The 23,581-nt window shown below is 42.3% G+C and overlaps 1 protein-coding gene across 1 annotated transcript; it reads left to right on the forward strand.

Annotated features, from left to right (window-relative positions):
• Positions 1–305: 305 nt before the first annotated feature.
• On the forward strand, positions 306–22,205 carry LOC130109339 (uncharacterized). The gene is made up of 22 exons (XM_056276199.1): positions 306–1,526; positions 2,040–2,101; positions 3,242–3,280; positions 4,821–4,918; positions 5,252–5,316; positions 7,478–7,597; positions 10,397–10,468; positions 10,972–11,088; positions 11,230–11,354; positions 12,056–12,186; positions 12,334–12,557; positions 12,749–12,818; positions 13,280–13,302; positions 13,422–13,559; positions 13,681–13,811; positions 14,012–14,476; positions 14,867–15,613; positions 16,058–16,966; positions 18,136–18,365; positions 19,218–19,382; positions 20,271–20,392; positions 21,708–22,205. The coding sequence occupies exons 1-22, from the start codon at positions 306–308 to the stop codon at positions 21,822–21,824; spliced, it is 5,391 nt and encodes a 1,796-aa protein (XP_056132174.1). The 3' UTR covers positions 21,825–22,205.
• Positions 22,206–23,581: the final 1,376 nt, after the last annotated feature.

The following is a 23,581-nucleotide window of genomic DNA, read 5'->3' on the forward strand; positions in this document are numbered from 1 at the left end:
ATATTACACAGCTGTAAATTTTGACAACTGATTGACAAACCTTCTATAAGGTTACCACCAATAAGACTCCCTTCATCCTGAGTGCCAGCAGCTTCAGCACCAAGGCCTCTACTTCAACTCAAATTAAACGCATTCCCAGTTTATTGTCAAGGCAAATGAATTTTTTTCACTTTCTCACCCCTTTGTTTTTTTTCCCCCAGGAGCTCTGCATATTGTAAGACACCCAGCCAGCTTCAGTCACTCTCAGAACACCTCCCCACCAGATTTGCCTAGGGATTTTCAAGCGGACGTTTGAGGCCCCCAGGATGTCATCTCAGGAAGGGAACCCATCAGCTGCAGCCATGAGAATGCTGACCAGCTTGGGCCTGGAACTGAAAGACCTGGCCTTGTTGGCTGATGTCCCCGATGAACTCATCACAGAGGAGACCCTCCCACGTCTCCTGTTACAAATTAAGAACAACCGGACTGCGAAGGAAACGGGGACATTTAAGCAGGACACCGCGAGGACAGCAGAGACATTGAGGCTGGATGCTGGTTTGCCATTTAGTCACCATTCCAACCAGAGAATGGAATTGCTCCTGCGAAGGGATTCGCCTCCTGTGAAAGAGTCCTCAAAACTGGATTTGTCCCCACAAAGGCCCGTCAAACGGGATCTGCCCCGACAAAGGACTTCCAAATGGGATATACACCCAAGCACAAGTACATATAATGTTAGCTTAACATCTGAAGCACGTGCAGATTTAAGCCCGCACCCTAATGCATCTCTTTACCAAAGCTCCACCTCCTTTCCAAGTTCTGCCCCCAAGCAAAGCCCAACCAATTACCCAAGCACCACTTGTTATCCAAGCTCCACCCCCTACCCAAGACCAACTGATTACCCAAGCTCCACCCATTATCCAAGTTCCACCCCCTACCCAAGACCAGCTTATTACCCAAGCTCCACCCCTTATCCAAGCCCCATCCCCAACCTAAGCTCCACTGGTCACCCAAGCTCCACTGATCACCCAGGCTCTACCTCTAACCTACACACCATCACTTACCCAAGACCCACTCCCAACCCAAGCTCCACCTCTCATGCAAGCTCATTTCAATCATCATCGCCTCATCTCTCTGCCGTTGACGTCTCCAGTGGCTCCGGCCCACTGAGCAAGACCCCTGTCCAGCTTGTTCAGTACCCCTTGGACCACTGCTCCCGGACCCAACTGCCTCAGCACCAAGCAGCCACTGCTCCGGCCCCAGTTCCTCTCCAGAAGCCACCAGACCCACTGAATAGCTGGAAAGCCCAGGTGAACAACATTGTGGCGGCTAACTTGTTGTCAGCCAGCGTGGCGTGTTTTTATGCAGGTGGCCTCAATCTCAACCAGGGAGCCGTTCCATCCAATTCCAATTCAAAGCCCAGTAACAAGCGCAAAGGAGCTGCCGGCTCGATGCCCCCTGAAAAACTTGCCAATGACTTTTATGGAAAAATACCCCCGTTTTACCCATACAAATGTTCCCTCTGCCTCTACACTGCTGACAGAAAAACTGTAAGTACCACAACCCTCTCTCCCACGTGTGTCCTCTGTTTTAAAGAGATGCAATTTGTATATGTCCCCTGGGTTTTTTTTTGTGTTGTTTTGTTCCCCCCCTTTGGCGGATCTTTCTCTTAGGGGCCAATACCTAGCTTTTGTATTTGGTCATCAATTCTTGGAAAGCTGTGGTTCCTGCTGCCATTTCAGAGCCAGTCCTGTATAACCCAATGGCATCTGTTCTTCGTTCCTCACTGGACTCCCACTAGCCCATGGCCCAATTCCCGTTTCATGTTTTCCCCATCTCATCAAGTGTTGTTTTTTAATCTCATTTTCTTGGCCGAATGTGGATACAGTTGTTCTCCCAACTAATGTACCAAACATTTAATTGAAGTTATTTTCTTTCATATTTGACTAAATACACAAAGTGCCCGAGATTTTGTTGAATGAAATAATTCAAAGTAAGCGTACTGGCAACATTACTGTGAATTCTCTTGCTATAATATCTGCTTATTGTTTCACTGCCAACAGGTGTGGCTCAAACACGTCAGCAAGGAGAGGCATACGGACAGAATGCTGGACCTTCTTCAGAGGTAAATGAATCAATACGTTAACATGCAAATGAGAAATCCAGATTTGGAAGTTATCACTTTATTCAAATATTTTGACACACATGGATATGGGTAATGCGATTACTTTTGCAGAATCACTGTCCGTTCCACAGAAACTATGGATAGAACTGCCTCCCTCGATCATTCCACATTTTAACCCATGCAATCGATTTCCATCACTTTAAACGAAACAGTTTAATTACCGTTGTTGGTATAAAGTTGGTTAATAATGGCATTCATTTTAGAATGCATAACACCTGGAAGTAGACGATGTTCTCGTCAGGCTGTTACAATCTTTATTACAGCGTAACCATGTTTCTTATCGTCCGGGATCTGGGACTTCGTCCTGACACGCTAAGTTTCTAAAACAGAAGCAAATCATGTAAGACATTCACTTCTGTCAAAAGATCGAAGATTGGGCAAAAATCCAGGTGTCTTAATGAGGGTTTACATATGTTGCTTGAGACCATACCTCAATTTTATAAATTGGATGAAGGAATTAACGTGACTATTTAAATAATCACAGTGTTACCACAATTAGAGTAAGATTGGTTCATTAGGGGCATCCGGGTAGCATAGCAGTTTATTCCGTTGCCTACCAATACGGGAATCGCCAGTTTGAATCCCCGTGCTACCTCCAGCTTGGTCAGGCATCCCTACAGACACACTTTGCCGTGTCTGCGGGTGGGAAGCCGGATGTGGGTATGTGTCCTGGTCGCTGCACTAGCGCCTCCTCTGGTCGGTTAGGGTGCCTGTTTTTTTGGGGGGGGGGTTGCTGGGGGGAATAGGGTGATCCTCCCACGCACTACGTCCCCTTGGCGAAACTCCTTTGTCAAAGCCTGTGGGGGAAAATATTGCATACGTTTTAAGTAAAAGGGGTTAAAAGCCTCTTCATTTGGTTGGAGGCGTTGGAGTGGGATGAGAGAGCCTCCAAGAACCATACGAGTTTGGGTCTACCATTAACTAAACTTATTTGGTGATTGGTAAAAAAACAAAACAAAAAATAAAATTCCAGGTTTTTCTGGGACGTCTGATAGGTTAGAGTTGGACGGCATCTGATATAGTTGAGTATCAGGTCAGACCAGAAAGTGAACCTCATGTTTACCTGTCTGTTAATTCCAGGTACCCTGACTGGGACTGTCGTATTGAGTCAACCCAAGAGTGAGTGAACCTTCTTGCTTTGTGTACCTGTTTATGTGCATGTGTTTGTTTTTTTGCTGAATTTTGTTTGTGGGCAGTAGAGCTGGTGAAAGCTAAGGAGGATAGGGCAGGTAGGGAGGTTATGGCAATTAGGTTTACTGTTCTGAGGAGTAAACCTACTTTTTAAGCAGTTTTAATTTTATTGAATTTAAAAGTTCAGCAAACTTTTTTTTTCAGTCAGGGGGAAAATGCCAATAATGAAATCAAAATTCGCCTTTTGTAATCAACAACTGCAATTAAATATGAATGTCATTACATGGCCAGTTTTTGTTTGCCAAGGTGAGTTTTGATTTCACTGTTGTCTTGTTTTAAACTGATTGTCGGCGAACACTTCATGTCCATAGTCTTCATCAAAAACAGAAATGAGCTTCATTAATATGTAGAAACCAGTTTTGATCACATCACTGATTATAATTGGCTGGGAGAGTTAGTATTTGTATGCACTTGCCAAAAGAACGACATGCACAACATGGCTCTAAAGTCTTCTTGGTAATGCACTCCTCTAAGTTGAAGTACTTTCCTACAGACCACAGAGTTTACAAATAAATTAACCAGATCCTGACATCCCATCCCAAATGAGCAGGAACTGAGAGGACACACACTGACCATTTACACTACTAACATGATTATAATGCCGTGTGCATTATAATGATGACTGACATAATGACTATAAGAAAATATTAAAGACACAATCCCTGACTTCAGGACCAGTCTGTGACAACTATAAAATAAAGGACTGATAACAAATTAAATGAATCAGATGTAAATGTTTGGGCTTGATGGGTAATACAAGAGATGATTAACTGAACTGATTAAAAGCTCTGAATCAAGCTTCAAGCTTACCCCCCCCCCATCCAATCCAGTCTTCCCCTTCCAACTGGTGGCTCATAGGAAGCAAGTGGCAAGGGGTTATTGTAAATTATTATATTTAAAGAAAAAACTCACGGTTTTCAGCATTATCTCTCTGTCTACTTGTCTGTCTGTACATGTATCTAATCTATCCATAAATAAAGAAATAATATATTATAGTGTAGGGATACCACTCTGTTAGCAGCCATAATGCTGATCGGTCATGAATGTCAGTGAAATTGTGTCTGCTGGTCACCAGTGGACAATCCATGAACGTGGAAACTCCGTTCCTGTTTTGCAAAAGGCTGTGTTGTATAAAAAGAACTTGAATATCATTGTTGCATATACTGCATAATGTAGTGTTATTATTCACATTTACTTATACAGCTGTATGTTGCGTTGATATTCGCATTTTCTTATACAATGCAGCCTAGTGGCAAACCTGGAAGCAAGTTTTCACATTCATGGCTGTTAATTGAGTGTTATCCCTACAACACACACACACATACATACACACACACATATATACACATATATTTAAGATGTTGAGTTTTTTCCCCAAATGCCAGAATTAGAAACAGCATCCAGATACCTAACTCACTGTTAAATGGTGAATGAGAGCAGCCTTTAATCTGGTGCTGTTGTACTTCAGTGTGGCCGAACCGCCTGCTGCCCAGGAAGTGGAAGAGAGGCCCAGGCGTCGCTCACGCAGCTCCTCCAGCTCCTCGAGCTCCCGGTCAGGCCACAGCAGTAAGTAAAGAACTTCCATTCAAAACTGCACATTTCCATTACACAGTCTACTTTAAAAAGGCTGTCTCCCCCCCATACAGATTACATTGTATTTAAGTGAAATGCTGCTTTTGTTAATTTCCTCATTTTACTTTTTTTATTCATTTCTTTATATATAAATGTTGGCATCTCTTTCACATTACTTTAATTACAATTTTCTTAATCAATGTTGGGAATACACTGTCTGTGATAGCACATCCCAAAACAATGAATACAAAGGACGCTGACATTGGGCAGACGAAGCATGAATGTCATTTTAAGTTCAAAAGTGAGTAAATCCGGTTGTTTTTGCAGGTCCGAGGAGGTCGACAAAGGAAAGGGAGATCGAGAAGGAAAGAAAAAACAGGGAAGCTGACGAGGTACTATCTGTCTCTAATCAGAATTCAGAATATGGAGCGATTATTAGGGTGCCGCAGCACCCTATTGTTATTGTTATTATTATTATTATCATTAGTATTTGTCTTGTGACGTTTTTGGCCGTACAGGCCCAATTAGATTTTTCTCAAACTTTCCAGGCTCATAGGGGTCGATGCCAAATGGAGATTCTATAAATTTGAGGCCGGTCAGACCAAGTTTCTAGTGCCACCATCAGGTCAAAGTCACACTTTCCACATTGCTCTATCTCCCAGGGGTGGGCAGTCTTATCCAGAAAGGGCTGGTGTGGGTGCAGCTCTTTGTTCCAACCAAGCAGTTACACACCTGTGTCTCCTAATCAAGTCCCTCAGCAAAGACTACGGGTTGAGTAGTGGGATCAGGTGCGTAACTGCTTGGTTGGAACAAAAACCTGCACCCACACTCGCCCTTTCTGGATAAGATTTCCCACCCCTGTACCGTAGGTCCTGTGATTATATACTATGATTATATACATATGATGCATCTCCTCATGGCCTTCTCCGTTCGCAGAGGCAATTTTCGTTTGCACCCGACTAGATTTTCCATCATTTTGAATTTTATGAAAAACCTTTTTTTATTTCTTCCCAGACCATTTGACATATTTGAACCAAACTTGCTGTGTTCTATTCAGTCTATTCAGTTCACTATTCAGTTCACGCAAAAAAATTCAAAAGAATTGTGAAATTCCACACATTGAGTACCATAAGCACAAACGTGTTTGCGGCCTATGCTCCTAAACAGGAAATTGGCATATGTTCTAAACTTTGGTCCAGTTGTCACCAAACTTGATATGCAAGTTCAATACCAGGCCTTGAGGCCACGACCACTTGATTATGCAACTGCACCTCATGGCGGCGCTATACTAGAAAATACATTCAAATGGTCCCTTTGCCTTGACCGTATGTCCGATTTGAATGCAACCAACTTTGCGACACTTGTGGCTCTAGGCTCAGTTAAGATGAAGTTGATGGTCAAAACAAGATGGCTGCCACAGGTCAGAGATCGTCCAAGTCAATTTTATTTATATAGCCCAATATCAAAAATTACAGGGGCCTTTAGAGATTAAGTTGGGTCAATCGGAATGAAACTTGCTGAGTATTAAGGTAACGGTGTCCACACTGCCAATGTCTAATTTCATTCCGATCAGCCATCAGGGGGCACTACAGTAATCAAACAAATGTTGCTATATATAGTTGTGTATATCCCCACCATCGTTTGACTCAAAGTTATCAAACCTACACCTTATGACTTCTCTATCCATGCCCAAATCACTATCCCATAAGTCTATGGTGTCAGCCATATAGGATGTCCGCCATATCAGATATAATGGGAAACCTGTTTTTTCTTTGACCTATTACAGCCACCACATGCAGAAATGTAGCAGCGTTAACCACCACCTCAACAGAAAGTAGGCAAATCTCCTAACAGTTGGTCCAGTTGTCATCAAACATCGTGTGCAAGATCAATATCAGGCCCTGAGGCAATACACATTTAATGGATTAGTTGCGCCTCATAGAAAAAACATTCAAACGCCCCCTGCCCCTAAACTCTTTATCTCGAACCAAACCTTGTTTCTGACTCTTTTGCCACTACAGTTCATTGATTTTAAGGAGCATTTTGGGTAGGCCACACAAAAAGGTCAGTAGAGGTAAAGACCATCTATGACCTATTCCGCTTGGCACCCGCTTTTTGCTGCTTGCAGCTATTATTATTATTATTATTATTATTATTGTTGTTGTTGTTGTTGGGGTGACAGGCATGGGTGCAAGTCCATGACTACTGGGATGGCATCCAGCACTTTACCTGTGCCCCCGTCCATAGAGTTAGTGGTTGCGTCAGGAAGGGCATCCAACGTAAAATTTTGCCAAATTAATATGCGGATTGACAAGACCACACCGGCTCAGTCAAGGCCTGGGTTAAAAATGGCCGCCATTGGTGATGTGCCTTCACAGGGTACCGATGGAAACTGTAAAATCCACTGTGGCGACCCCTGAGAAACAGGGAATAAGCCGAAAGAAGAAGATTATTATTGTTATTATTATTAATTTTATAAATTATTATTTGATTATTATTATAATTATTGTAAGCGTAAAAATAATGAAAAATTGTTTGTGTTGTTTTTCTCAGAGGATGGAGGAATGCCTCGTGATTGCTGGATTTGCCCGAGATGCGGCTCGGAAGAAAGACCTGTTACACCTCCTCGGCAACAAAGAAGACGTAGTGGAGCTTCATGTTTATGATGGTTTTGTAAGGCTGTCTATTTCCATTTCATCTCTGAATATCAAGTTGCCTCAGAAAGTATTTACCCCCCTTGATCAATTTCACATTTTGTTTCTGTTACACCTCCAAAGTTTTATGCATTAAACTATTTATTCCGCCTTAAATGCAATTTAAGTTCCTTATAAAAAGCAGGTAAATACTTATCTATTAAGTAATTTACATATTTTTATTTTTAATATTACTCCCAGACACAAATACTTCATTTCACTTTGACATAATTATTTCTATGGTGGTAAAAAACCTCGATAACCCTTTATTTTACAGTCCCCTAATTATCTGGTATTTACTAGGAAACTAGATGAACAAACAATAGCTTATGGAGGCGTGCCACAAGCCATTGTTTGTTACCATCTAGTTTCCTAGTAAATACCAGGTAATTAGGGGACTGTAAAGGGTTACCAAAAACTCATTTTAATTTGACTTTGCAACACAGCAAAACAAGAAATGATGGAGACACATTAATTATTAAATTAATTATTAAGTTAAATTATTCCACTAACGAATTTTTATTACATCGAGTATCCCATTCCCCCCATCCCATCCCAAACAATCCCATTCAAGTGGCTTCTGAATGGTATAACATATCTTTGAATGACCTTAAACATTTGTACAAACTTAATCACCTCCCGTTGCTCAGTAGAACTGAAGATGATCTACAAAGGTGGATGAGTTTGCCTATTACTCTAATTGGCACAGTTGACAGTGTGAAAATGAATATATTACCAAGGCTACAGTATCTTTTTCGGTCGTTGCTCATTCCACTACCCAAAACTTTCTTTAAAACCCTCAACAAACATGTTACACAATTTATATGGAGTTGTGCCCAGGAAAAGTGCCCACAGTGTGTATAGAAAAATTAACATGGGTTTATAGATTAAGGGCCGTTCGATTACCCAGTTTTAAAAATTATTATTTGGCAGCTGAAATGCGATTTATTTCATCTTTTTTTGAGGGCGACAGTGTCCCCTCCTGGATACCAATTGGATTGAACAGTCATTCTAGGTCCAAAGTTGCTTAAATGGCTCATTTTACCACTTCTTAAATTTATAAGAACTGTAGCTTAACCTCTTGACCCTGCCTACATGTGTTATATGTTGATAATAATAATAATAATAATCACATTTATATAGTACTTTTTCTAGACACCCAAAGAGCTTCACATTGAAGGGGGTAACTCACTTCAACCACCACCAATGTGTAGCACCCACCTAGGTGACGCACAGCAGCCATTTTGCACCAGAACGCTCACCACACATCAGCTTGAGGTGGAGAGGGAGGAATCATTGAGCCAGTTACACGGGGGGATGATTAGGTGGCCAGATGGAGAGAACCAGGTTGGGAATTTTGCCAGGACACCGGGGAACCCCCTACTCTTTGCAATAAGTGCCATAGGATCTTTACTGACCACAGTGAGTCAGGACCTCGGTTTAACGTCTCATCCGAAGAACGGATTGGGTTGCAGTGACATGACTTACTGTCAGGAGGAACTGGCTTTTTGCGTAACAGTTATGTATACCTGATGAGGTGACCACTGAGTGTGTAACAGTATGTTATTTCATGAGCCAACAACTGATGTGATCGAATGTATCTGTAAGACAGAGATTAAACACCCCATTTCCAAAGGTCTACATATATTGTTGTAGTGTTCATTCCCATTGCTGTGGTTTTTGAGTTGGATTAGCGTTTTCTCATGCTGTCTGAGTTGGTCTCTGGTTTGGCATATACCCATACCCATCAGGTATCATCTAATCAGATCGATTTGGAACTTATTTTGAACTGATGTCAATCAAGTTGCCTTTTTAAAGGGTTCTTACACAGTTCACAATCTGGTTCTGTTACATTCCTGCAGAATTTAGTGTACCTTACAGCTGTCAGCTATTTATTTTATTTGATTTCTTTGACAGGGACAGTTCACATTAATTAAAATGACTGTAAATGTGACAAATTTAGCCAAAAGTTTCTAATTTGATCTGTAATCCGTAGCCGGATGTTAGATTTGGCTTCCAAAAGTAAAAAATTAGCAAGCAAAAAAAGCACAATCATGCATGAAGGAAAAGACAAAACTTCCATATACTAAGTCACAGTAAATCAGATAAAAAAGGTCTTTGGCATGACACAAAAGTGCAACAGAATAATATTTGGACAGTAGTACAACAGTTATCGAAAGGTTAAAAGAGAGCATACACAAATTGTCAAGGTAGCACAGTGGCCCAGCGGTGAGCGCTGTCACCTCACAGCAAGAAGGTCCTGGGTTCGAACCCTTGGGGTTGTCCGACCTTGGGGGGGATCATCCAAGGTCATCCTGCGTGTGCAGTTTGCATGTTTTCCCCGTGGCTGCGGTGGGTTTTCTCCGGGTGTGCTGGTTTCCCCCACCATCAAAAAGAAACGTGCGTGTTAGGGTTTATACTGCTGTCTGTGCCCCCGACCGAGGCAATGGGGAAAGAACTGGAGTTGGTCCCCGGGCGCCGCATGAAGGCAGCAGCCCGCTGCTCCTAGCTACACAGATCACAACTAGGATGGGTTGATTTGCAGTAACTGAAGTTCCCCAAGGGGATTAATAAAGGAAACCTTTTTTTTTTTATGGTACCCCTTAATTTAGTGCCAGCAAAATTGATGCCATTCTGCTTCATTGAATGTAGGGTTTTCACTGTTGCACTACACCCTGTTTGTATGAACAGGGGAGGTTGTGAATGTTTCTGCATCAGTGTCACTAAGATGAATTCCCATGCTGTTGACTTTTGAGTTTTGTTTTTTTTTACCTTGCAGGCCATTTTGAGAATGAGTACACCCGAGTCAGCCAAAAAGGTTGTGGATGACTTCATCAAGAACCCTGTGGTGGTAAAGTGATGTTTCTTATCTGTCATATATTTTGTTAGTAAATTAGCTAGCATAAAGGAATGAATCCCTCTTCTTTCTGCTTTTCAAGCCAGGATGATGCTGCTGTTCATGTTGTCTTGTCTGGAAGCAACAATGTACTTCATCCTGGGATACATAGTTTTGGCAAAAATACAAATTTTGTTAATAATGGAATAGTGAATACACCTCAAAATTAATAATCATGTTCATTTTGGGAACAAAATTACTTTGATATGCTTTTCATATTTTACACTGACAACCCCAAAGACTATATTCATCAGCTGATATTCTGCTTTAATTGATATTAAAGGAAATTGCTTGCTGTTACACCAAGTTTGTTCCAAAATAATTTTTCGGAAGTGGACACTGGGACTGTCATCTTTTGTGTGTTTGCTTTTGTTTTACTTTGAACGTGTATTAAAACACATTGCTGCCATGTAGAAATTACATCTCTGGGTCTCTCTGGGCGTGTTTGTGTTCCTCAGAATTTGAACGTGGTGAGTTTTGAGCCTCTTCCCTCTGGGAAAGACTGGAGTAGTGAGCTGACTGCTTCGGCGATGCAGTTTGGACCCGTCAGGGATTCCCTGTTTCTGCCGACTAAGGTAGGCTCACAGTTTTCTGTGGACTGGTCTTCCTTCTGTTTATTATCGATATGTGCTCACATCCATCCGCTGTCATTTCAGTCTGGGAATGTTTGATGAATTTTTGTGGTACTGGTCCCAGTAACAACTGGTTCTTTGCAGGCCTTTATAGAAATGTCAAACATCACAGACGCTAAGAAGCTTGTGGAGCACCATCAGACCAATGCCCTTCAGCTCGAAGGACAAATTGTCGATGTTTATCTCACCTCAGAGTTCTTCTCACTGAAGTAAGCTGTTTTCTCTTTCTTTCTTCTCTTACTTTCTTTCTTTTAATTCCATCTCTTGTCCTTTTTTGTCTGTCTTTCCATTTTTTGTGTCTTTCTCTCTGTTTCTTTCTTTTCTGTCTGTCTGTCTCTCGCTGTCTCTGCAGTTTTATGTTGTCCTCCTCGTGGATAAGCATCAGACCTTCATTAAGTCATCAGTCCTTCATTCCAGCTTCTGTACAATAAACCAAGCAGCATTTCTTTCATTGCCATGTTTTAAACCCCACCCAGCTCTGTTTTGTTCTGGATGGAAGAGGAAAGAATTAACTAACAGGCAAATGACCTATGAGTTTCAAAAGCTGAAATTCATTTGAAACAAGTGGTGATCGGTGGGATGCAGGCATTCTGAACGGCAGTGAACCATTAGGGAAAAGGCTTTAGTAAGACTTGTCACATCAGTATTTAAAGACCGTTAATGACGGTACGACCGCCTTCTGCCAGTACATAATACATGGCGTTATTGTGTCCTGAGATGGTTAGGTGTGTTCTTTTCATTTAACCAGGCCACCAAACATCAGAACTTGTGCAATAATGTGCTTTAATTTCGTAATAACAGAATACCAATAATTGTTTTTGCCTTGTTATGTGTAGTCAGAGTTGTGTGTGTGTGTGTCATTATGATTCGATTCCTGTTCTGAAAGGTTAATCCCTCTCTTTGTTTTCAGATACGTCTCCTCCAGGAAACAAACAGAGAAGAGCTGTAAGAGGAAGAGGAGTACTCGCTCCCATTCACGCTCGAGGAGGAAGAGGAGCAGAGAGAGGAGAGAGACGGAGAGTGGTCAAAAACAACAGACAGGTGGAGATATTCCGCAACAGCGCTTTTTTTAAATTTTATTTTTTTAGCTTTTTATAATAAGTAAGGTTGGTTAATTATATAAGTTAATGTGAAAAAAGGTGACCTAGTTTTATGGCAATAAAAGGGAAAATTTAAATTCTCTTACAGAGGCTGGGAAGCTTTCAGCTCCCCTCACCTCCTCTGTGAGCACCTTAGACGGCCATCACCGCACCAACACCTCTTCCCCCTCCTCCGCCGAGCAAACTCTCCACACCCATCAGAGCCCTGTCAAGAAGGATGGCGACATAGGCAGTCAGTTAAGAGAGGAGGTGATCGGTGGAGCAGCAGATAATCCAGAGGAGGCCACTAAAAACAGTCCACAGGATGATGAGGTAGCGAGTTGCCGCTCAACATCCTTTATTTTGTTTTGCTTACAAGAAAGCTTTCTTAAATTCCCTTAAATGTTACCTGTGTGGTCACCCTCCTCCCCAATCACCCATGCTGGTAAATCTAATTTCCATTTTAAGAAGAATAACGCTTATGGTATTGTACAGTATGTGTGTTTATCTGTATGTTTTTACAGGAACCTGATTTCTTAAGGAACCTTGAGCACTGTATCACCTTAGATGAGCAAGATGAGTCATCTCCTGATGGTTTGTACTACTGACCGGGGGTCTCCACTTTCTGTCCAGGAAACACATGCACACACAAAAAAAAACTTTAGAAAAAGGATAGCTGCAGTTTTTCTGTCTCTGTGTAAGGCTAGGGCTAAATGGTCGGCATTCACTTTAACTCAAATTACAGAATTTGTGTATCCTGATTGAAGATGTGGTTCACAGCACAGTACATAATTTAAATGAAATGTACTAAACTACACAACTGTGGATCTTTCAGGAATTTATCTTGCAGATAAATAAGTTTATGATGTACAAAATAAGACTCCACTATGTGTCTAAGCCTGTGAATTTGGGTCTTCTTTGCCACCATCTGAAATCAGTGAAACAAGCAAAAACAAACCAAAAACCCAACCAGTCAAACCATCTGACCAGCTTAAAATAATTTTACCAACCAGTTGTAACCTTTTCTCTTCTATATTTTTTATTTGTCCTTTCAGAAGAAAGACCACATGACCCCAAGGTAAGAAAAATAAACCAAATATTCCTGTTGGTCTTCCTGTTGTTCATTAAACAGGACAAGATCTAAGCGGCTGTAAGGTGACATGGTAATGACAGCTACTGCACTGCTTTGTGTTCCAGGTAGGAGAATGTGGTCTGAGCAGGGTGCTGGTTTTCAGAAACCTCAGCCAGAGTAAATTCGCAGATGGGGACTTGCTGAAAATTGTTCTGGCCTATGGCAAAGTGACGCGCTACATCCTCCTCCGTTCTACACAAGAGGTCTGATCTGTGTGTGTGTGTGTGTGTGTGTGTGTGTGTGTGTGTGTGTGTGTGTGTGTGTTCAATTTTACATTTGTGATTAGAGATGGCAGCTTTTGTCTTCCTTGTCTTTGTGTTTCAGGCTTTAGTTGAGATGTGCAGCTCTTCTGCTGCTGTGAGAGCAGCGAGGGAAATCCACAATAAGAAAACCAGCTTTATGGGAGAACCCTTAATACCATGGGTTTCTAAGAAGTACAAAAGGCTTTTACCTGGGTGAGTACAAATAAACACATAGAATGATGGACAGATAATACACACACAGGAAAATTTTAACTCCACCAGGCAAGCGAGGCCTTTTCATTACCAGTGAAAACCTGATTAGCATCCACATTGGAGGGTGTGAGGGTAGAGGTGACAAAAAGAGTGAGAGAAAACGAAACCATGAAAGCTAATTATTTTTTCCTTCACCTCAGGTGGAGTGGGAGCACAAGTAAGCAACCATCAGGTGCCAAACCCAATGAAACATGCTCAGAAACAACGGGCCAGGAAAAGAATCTAGAAAAAGAGAAGACCAAACAAAGTAGTGCCCCAATCCCAATGGACAAGAAGACCAACGAAGAACAGAAGGACGTTTTCTCAGAAAAGTCCTCCTCCGATCCCAGTGAGGACCCAGGTGAGGCCGAGGCAGTAAAAGACCAGGTCCTCAGTGTCACAGATCCACAGAGTGTAGATGAAACAAACAACAGGAGGAACGAGGAGGAAATGGTAAACGAGGCCCCTCCCCCCGCAATGGAACAGAAAGTGGAAGGTATGATGGAGGGGAAGACGGGAAGGCCAGGACAGCAAGAAGTGACTTGTGGGAAGGTGCAAGAGGAAGCAAATGACGCTGCCAAACCACAAACCCAGACCAGGGGTAGAAGACGGAGGGTTGCCAGAGGGTAAGACCTGTCAACAGAGAAGAGATGGTTTTGTTTTTGGATCTGTTGCCTACATTTATTTCTAATATTCTCATGCTGCTGCCACAACCCCATCACCCCAAAATTTAAAACTCACTTTTAAGCAGTGTATTATAAGATTCACTGAATGCGGTTAAAAAAAACCACACAAAAAAACCCATCAGAGCTGAAATGTTTTGAAATTTTGCAAATTGCTTTGTCAGCATTGCTTTTGCCTAAGATTCATGTAGACATGCAGATGTCTACATGCAAATACATGAATAGATGTTGAGTAAACCATTTTTCTTAAACGCTACAGTAGGAGTCCTTCAGAGTTTCATATTGACATACGAGTTTACCTTTTTTATAAATCTTTTGGTCTGTCTTTTTCAGGGGGGAGTTAAACGAATTGGTTGTCCCAAGGGACACAGAGAATAATCCCAAACTCACAATTACTAGAAGCACCAGGAAGAGGATTGCTCAAGTCCAAGCCCCCACCGATCCAGAGTCTAAGCCCACATCTAAGACCCATCGAGACCCTGAGGAGGACATCTTGCTTAGCAATAGGGGGAAGATGTACTCCTCCACTAAGAGGACTGCAGAGAGCAAGGGAACCTCCGTTCCTCAAACAATCAGTGGACAAGCATCACAGGAAGGTACTGCAAAGATGCCACAGAAGAAGAGAGCAGATAGCTCAGTCTTGTCCGCTTCTGGTTCAGAGATGGAAAGTAAACTACTTATGGAGGAGATTGGACCTGAACCAGCCCTACAGATGGACCACACTGCATCAGGACCAGAGATGAAGAGTGACGAAACACTGCAAGAACATAAAGAAAGAGCGTCAGAGAGGAAGAGAAAGAGGAATGAGTCTGATCCAGAAAACAGTGATCCATCAGCTTCTGTGCCTGGCACAGCAAAGACTAAAACAATTTTAGAGAAGAAGAGTGAAATAGAAGGAGGGAATACTGAACCAACACGAGAAATGGAGGTTGAATCTGAAGAGCAAACTGTGAAAACAGGGCCAGTATTGCTGCAAAGCAGTCTGGATCCATGTGACCTCATCAAAGACAGTGATACTGAAGAGCCACAAGCCCAGACCACAAAGGGCTTCAGAGGGAGAAGACGGATGGCTGTCAGAGGGTAAGACCTGTCACCAGAGAGGAAATTGCTTTGGTTTTCGATACATTATGTCAGTGTATATCTAATATCCTCATACTACTGCCATAACCTCATAACCCCAACTTTTAAGAATCAAGCTTAAATAATACGCGGGTTTCTGTAAAAGAAGTGACACTTGAACATATAAGCTGATGTTTTAACAGTTTTGAAAATTTCACATTGCTTTGTCAGTTTTGCATTTGTTAAACATCACCTTGAGTAAAGTTATTAAGGATTGATGCCTTGATATATATCAGAGATGGGTAGTTACGTATGCCACCATATGTACCAAAAAGGAAAAAAAGCAATATTCTAAGGGAAGCTCTTGAATGATATATTTTTCTTAAACTCCAAAGTAAGGATCCTTTAGTGTTTCATATTAAAATGTCAGCATACCTTCTCTCCTCATCTGTCTGTCTTTATCAGACGGAAGTTACAGGTGTTGTTGGTCCCACTGGACAAGGAAGCTGACACTGAGGTCCCAGTGATGAGTAACACCAGGAAGAGGATCACTCAAGTCCGAGAACTGAAGGTTGAGGACGAATCAGATCCAGTTCAGATCTCATTGGAGATAAAGGACAGGGATGAGATTTCTACTGAGAAAGATGGCTCACTTACAGATTTCCCTGAAAGAAACAACACCAGCAGGCCAGTAAAGAGAAAAGCCTCTGTGATTAGAGGCACATCTAGCAAGACCAATGATGACATTACCACAGACAACCCTGACAGTGTCAAGAAACTGTTCTCCAAATCAGGAGGAGAAAAGGAGGAGCAAGAGAAGGAAGACACCTATCTAGAGTCAAACATGGAGGCTGAAACTACTCGAGACATCAGCAGCAGAAGACAAGCATCACAGAAAGGTAACACAGAGACGCCACAGAAGAACAGAGCAGACAGCTCAGTGCCATCTGCTTCTGGCTCAGAGAAGAAAAGTAAACTAGTTATGGAGGAGACTGGACCTGACCCAGCCCTACAGAGGCACCACACTGGATCAAGACCAGAGAGGAAGAGTGACCAAACACTGGAAGAGCATAAAGAAAGAGCATCAGAGAAGAAGAGGAACGACTCAGATAAAGAAACTGGTGCTTCATCAGCTTCTGTGCCTGACACAGAAAACACTAAAACCATTTTAGAGAAGAAGAATAAAATAGCAGTGAATACTGAACCAACACTACAAATGGAGGTTGAATCTGAAGAGCAAACTGTGAAAACAGGGCCAGTGTTGGTGCAGAGCAGTCTGGATCTATGTGACCGCACCCAAGATAGTGATACTGAAGAACCACAACCCCAGAGCACAAAAGGCTTCAAAGGGAGAAGACGGAAGGCTGTCAGAGGGTAAGACCTGTCACCGGAAAGGAGATTGTTTTTGTTTCAGATACATTACGTCAATGGTTATCCAAAGGAGTTGAATCAAGTGCAACTGGACTTGGTATATATCCGTGAAGACGTTTTGCCTCTCATCCAAGAGGCTTCCTCAGTTCGTGCCTTTCTGACTAGACCAAGCTAGTCTGACTGGCTGGTGATGAGACTCAGTATTTATCCTCTAGGAGTCGTTGTCAGGGCTATTGATATGCGTGGCTCTTTGTGATCAGATGTTTACCAACGCCCGTCGCTAACAGAGCCATAGATATGCGTGGCTCTTTTGTGTACCAATCTTATGGCCGCACCCATCATTATCGATACGATACGATACGATAACGACGGGCGCGGCCATAACATCGGTACACAAAAGAGCCACGCATATCTATGGCTCTGTTAGCGACGGGCATTGGTAAACATCTGATGACAAAGAGCCACACATATCAATAGCCCTGACAACGACTCCTAGAGGATAAATACTGAGTCTCATCACCAGCCAGTCAGACTAGCTTGGTCTAGTCAGAAAGACACGAACTGAGGAAGCCTCTTGGATGAGAGGCGAAACGTCTTCACGGATATATACCAAGTCCAGTTGCACTTGATTCAACTCCTTTGGATAACCATGACCTGGATGAATGAGAACATTCACAGACATTAAGTCAATGGATTTCTGTAAAAGCAGTAATGCTTGAACATATAAGCTGATGTTTAACAGTTTTGAAAATTTCACATTGCTTTTTCAGTATTGTGTTTGTTAAACATCACTTTGAGTAAAGTTATTAAGGATAGATGCCTTGATCTAGTATATCAGAGATGGGTAGTTATGTATTTCATCATGTGTACCAAAAAGGGAAACAAGTAAAATATTAAGGGGAGCTGCTGAATGATGTATTTTTCTCAAACTCCAAAGTAAGAATCCATGAGTGTTTCATTTTGAAATATTAGCATACTGTAACATGCATGGATAAGTAGACACGCTGGCCGCTGGCTGGTGGGTCTGACCCTTTAGTCGAGCGGTTAGCGATGTCTCCTGCGGTGCGGGCAATACGGGTTCGCTTCCCGGCCGCGGCAGTTCCTGTGGTTGCGTTGTCCCCCGAATTCGCTACAATACTTTCTCCCTTCATCCATCTATCTGTCTTTCTCAGACTATCAGAGAGGAAGCGGAATGAGTCATATCCAGAAACTGGTGATTCGTCAGCTTCCGCGGCTGGCACAGTAAGGACTAAAACCAATGTAGAGAAGAAGAGTGAAAAAAAAGCAGAGAAAACTGAACCAACACCAGAAACTGAGGTTGAATCTGAAGAGAAAACTGTGAAAACAGGGCTGTTTCATGTGCAGAACAGTCAGGATCCATGTGTCCTCACCAAACCAGGCGGTAAGAAATGAATGAAACTGCATGTACTGCAATGAGTATCACCATTTGACAAGTGAACATGAGCATTTTTACATTTTTATGCTGATTCTGTAGCTATTATTTCTGCCTCGTGGACCAATCTTAGACGAAAAAGTGCCTCCTACATGGGGATCGCTGGTTTGAATCCCCGCGTTACCTCCGGCTTAGTCGGCCATCCCTACAGACACAATTGGCTGTGTCTGTGGGTGGGAAGCTGGATGTGGGTATGTGTCCTGGTCACTGCACTAGCACCTCCTCTGGTCGGTCAGGGCGCCTGTTTGGTGGGGAGGGGGAACTGGGGGGAATTGTGTGATCCGCCCATGCGCTACGTCCCCCTGGCGAAACTCCTCACTGTCAGGTGAAAAGAAGCAGCTGGCGACTCCACATGTATCGGAGGAGCCCTCTCCAGATCAACAGAGGGGGTGGAGCAGTGACAGGGATGGCTCGGAAGAATGGGGTAATTGGATGGGTACATGACAAAGTGCCTTGCTCAAGGAAACCCGAGCGAGCAGTCATTGCTGAGGGTGGAGAACAAGGTCGTCATTAACATTTTCCTCAACCTCATGTACCCAGCTGGCCTAAAGTGTTATTATTTTTGCATTTACTTGTTTATAATTTGTGAAATTTCATTGAATAGTTCAAATTAGAGCAATAAGGCAATAGCTCAATTAGGGCAATAGATCGATACATATTTATGATGTGATATGTGACTAGACATCGTCCCTAGTCTTAAAGGCTCACAGTATCTTAATGTCTTTAACATCTTAAGAAAGTATCAATAGTCATCCCCCAAATTTTTGTGTTTTACTTTCTGACTCCTCTCATGTCGAGCAGTCTGGGAAGGACAGGAGATGGAGCTAAATTGTCAGCAGGTGCATTCCGGGAAACAGAAGGAGGAGGAGACCAAGGTTGGAGAACGTTGCACCAAAATTCAGGTGGAACAGAATTCACATTCTGTAAAAAGCAATCCGGAGCAGGATGACCTCAGTTGCCCAGTCGGTAAGATACTACAGTCAGTAGATGATCCATGACCCTGTTTATCTTTATTTTACGATTTCTTTTTTTCTACTCACCATTTCATAGAATGTCACGTACATGACCTCCTGTGCTATTTATTTATTTGAGTGGCAGTACTATAGATGTCCGGTTTGGATGTAGGAGGTCAAGAGGTTGTTGTGTTGGTGGGGGCAGGTTAGCATGGGTTATCAGAGGAACTCTTCCCCTTCACAGAAGTGTTGGTTAATTTGATCTATCACACATACAGTAGATACAGCAGGACCCCCCCACCCCACCCAAACTAGAGACCACATTATGCCTGGCTGCTTTGCTATGATAGAAGTGACAGTTTAACCAGTCAGTAAGTATTTGGTCGGGCCTACTTCCTATAGCAAAACACGTAACTTGACATGTTTGTCCAAAGCAACTCATAAAGATCGCAAAAGTGAGATAATCTTAAATTCCTACATCATCAACATTATAATCGATTGATAGGGGAAAAAGTCGCGGGTCAGATCCTTAGCATCCTCTCAGGGAATGAATAAGCAATTAATAAAAAATATATTGGTTGATATTTGGCCTTCATACTGTTATTGTTGCATATGTAAGATGACAGTAATGATAGGACTGAAGAGCAGTTATTCTGAGATTAACTTCATTATAGATTTATATTTCTGATTATATTCAGGATAAACAGACTGCCTGGCTGACCACCTATCCTCTTGATTGTAATGGAAGACATGCAGATGTAGATTTTTACTAAGACATCCACCATAACTGCTCAAATCAGTCTTGAGGAACATGCTAACTGAAATAATTATTCTTTTAGTAGCACCAGAAAGCACAATAAGCTGTTTTCTGACTTGCTCATTCATGTTATTGTTGTTCCAGGAACTGAGTTTATCCGTCCTGTTACTGGTTACTTCTGCGGCCTGTGTAAGGTCATCTATGTCACTAAGGACGAAGCCAGGGACAAACACTGCACAAGCCTTTCACACCGGCAGATGTTAAAGGTGAGGGTCTCCTAGAGGATATGAAAATGGGGGCTCGTGGCCTTGTGTGTGTTTGGATTTAACATTGGGGCTCGATGGTCTTTTTCCCTCCAACTTCTCTGTCGTTCTCCACTGCATGCAAGCCTGGAAATTCTTATTGTTCCATTTGCATTTCCAGACCACAGAAGGAATTTAACTGACAAGCTTATCGAGAGTTATCTGCAATAAGTACGAAAACACGTTTTTTTTCCCAGTGGCTGCTGAGTAAAGGAAAGTCCACCTGAGAAGAACTTTAAAAAAGTATTTTTCTTTTTTTCATAGATCATGGATCAACACACAGATTGCAAAAATGTTTTTTTCTCTCTCTCTCTTTTGCAAATGTGTTCACACTGTATGATTAGTTAAAGACTGGCTATCACACAAGAAACAAGTCTAACCTGTTGATTCGAGACACATCACCAAGACCTCCAGTCTCATAGGGTCTTGCACAAGTCAGTCAAAAGAGGGCAGCCAGACAGACCCCAGTTATGTGTAAATGCATTAATTGTTGTGTCTTCTCATGTTGGTTGTTTGGCTATTTCTGCTCTGGGAACGAGACACTGATCCTTCATACACAGCATCCGTGCAGAGGAAGCATCCTAAATATCAAGCATGTCTTATAATTACCAGACATTCCAAAATCAGTCGGCAAGTCAGTCGGGTTTGGATCTGTGTCAGGCTACCAGAAATTTTTTTGCCAACCATTGATCCCAGCTAACCCTTGGATTGGTATTTTCTCTTTGATTGTCAGGATTAGCTAATTCAGGGGTAAATCCTTGTCTAGTGTGTGCCCAGCTTTAATCTAAATTGATAATCCACTTTGAGAGGTAACTAGTAATCATCAGGTGCTGCCTTATACTCAGTGCATGCTGGGATAGGCCCCAGCACCATCCACAACCCTGACCAGGATAAGAGGGGGTGGGGATGGATGGTCAACATCATCATCTTGCATCCTGTTCTGTTACAGAATGTTTTGACTGGTGTGACGGTGGCAGGGAAAGTTTCAGATTAACCAACTTCTATCACCAGAGGCAAAAAAATTAAATAAAAATAAAAATCTCTTTGGTGTATGCGATCTCATGCATAACATGAGCTTAACATGGCCTAAAAAATAATTTGAATACTTAGGGTTTTGTTGCAACACCATTTTGAATTCCTGACTGGTTTGGAGAAGTGTTTTGTTACTGAAGTTTGTATATGCGCTTTCTACCCTATGTGCTCATTTATATAAATGTATATCAAATCATATGTTACGTATAAAAGATAGTGTAAACTAAGTGACTTTCGTCTCTTTCAGAAGCACGCCAGTAAGAAGAATGGATCTGCGCATAAAATGTCCACCATGACGGTGGGTCATGTTTCGGGTCCAGCCTGTGACGGTCTTTATGCTAACATTGATGGCAGAAGGCTTTGACTTAAGGGACTTGTTTCCATCACACATGGTTCCTATTGTCATCACAAACCCTGAAAAGTCTCCAAGTTTAGGTTTGTTTATTCCAGGTATGAAAAAAAAAGACAAAACATGCTGTCTGGCATGTCAGAATTTGTTTGTTTTTAGGATTTCAATAGAAAAAAAAATCAGTCTAATTGATTATTTAATTGCTTATTTTGGCACAGTTAAGATTAGCTGTTGCTATGTATATCATCCTGATGAATGAATGTAGGGATGATTTGTCAATGTAGCCACACTGAAAAGAACTGATGGTGCTCTCGGGTTTATTTCTGGGTTATATGTACAGCTGGATTCATCCCTGGCAAGGCTCAGGTCACTTTGTGGAAATAAACAATTAATGACTGAATTGCCATCCTGCAGTCAGAGGGTTACTGTTGAGGAATGGGTAACACTGGTTTTCCATAGCATATAATGAAACTGATCTTAAAGAGAGTCTATGAATATGGTGTCCAAAGGCTGTTCATCTGTTGATATAGACTCATGCTGTATACATGGCCACCTTTCTGAAGTGTTTCATGGCGAAGTTAAGGAGATAAAATAAGGGGCTTTTGAGATTATTCTAGAAATTTCAACTCTGAAGTCAAAACATATTAATTTTATAGTCAGTGGAACTGTCTAGGCATGCTCAATAATCCAGATAAGGAAACCACAGAAAGGTGAATCACTTAATCTGGACACAATGTATTGCAATTTCACAGTCTAAGAAGGCTAACGTCATTTTTCGCATCCTCCCTGGTGAACTTGATGTGGTTGTCCATATCAACCACGACAATCACCAGGGAGGATGTGAGAAATGACAGGTTAGCCTTCTTAGACTGTGAAATTGCAATTGGTGATGGGGGACATTTGATTGTTGATGTTTACCGTAAACCAACACATACGGATCAGTATTTAAGGTTTGACTCTCATCATCCACTGGAGCACAAACTAGGAGTCATCAGGACGCTGTACCACTGAGCTGACAACGTCCCCACCGACACAGCAGCCGGGGAAGGGGGATAAATTCCACATTAAACAGGCCCTGGTTAAGTGTGGTTATCCCAACTGGGTGTTTGTCAAAGCCAGGAAGACGCCCAAACAGTGCACCAGCCAATCAAAGAGAGGAGAAGGACAATGGCTGCCTAAGCGTTAAACCAGTGGTGATTCTGTATGTGACATGCATTTTTCCAAACCGCATCTCAGTTGCTTTCAAACCCCAAAACACACTGCGCCAGAAATTGGTCCACCTCAAGGATTGGGTCCCCCGGCACAAACAAAGCAATATAGTGTACACTGTTAAGTGCCAGGAGGATTGTCGTGACATTGGGGAAACTAAACAGACGTTGGCCAAGAGGATGACACCACACAGAAGAGCTAACGCATCAGGCCAGGACTCCACAGTCTCTACATCCATCTACAGGCCAGTGGCCACTCTTTCAAGTATGAGGTTGTGCACATCCTTGATAGGAACGCTGGTTTGAATGGTGAGTCAAAGGGGGTGGAGCATCCTCGTCCAACGAAGCTCGTCCAACCTTGAATGCTTTTGTAAGCCAAGTGCAAAAGCATTCCTCGTTGGACGAGCATTCACGAGAGCTAGCATAGCTCGTCCAACGAGGTTGGCATGACTACGGTGCCGATAGGAGCTAGAATTGACTGTTGGTAATAGCTGATGTAGAACGTACGTCTTCTCTATTCCTGTCACGTTATACAAAAACATTCATACAACGTTATCAGTTCAT

Source organism: Lampris incognitus, chromosome 1 (genome assembly GCF_029633865.1).
Source record: "Lampris incognitus isolate fLamInc1 chromosome 1, fLamInc1.hap2, whole genome shotgun sequence".
NCBI lineage: Eukaryota > Metazoa > Chordata > Actinopteri > Lampriformes > Lampridae > Lampris > Lampris incognitus.

Coding starts and splice junctions, on each gene's coding strand:
- LOC130109339 (XM_056276199.1), top strand. CDS start 306: ATGTCATCTCAGGAAGGGAACCCATCAGCTGCAGCCATGAGAATGCTG. Junction 2,102..3,241: donor ATGCTGGACCTTCTTCAGAG/GTAAATGAATCA, acceptor TGTTAATTCCAG/GTACCCTGACTGGGACTGTC. Junction 16,967..18,135: donor AGACGGAAGGCTGTCAGAGG/GTAAGACCTGTC, acceptor TGTCTTTCTCAG/ACTATCAGAGAGGAAGCGGA.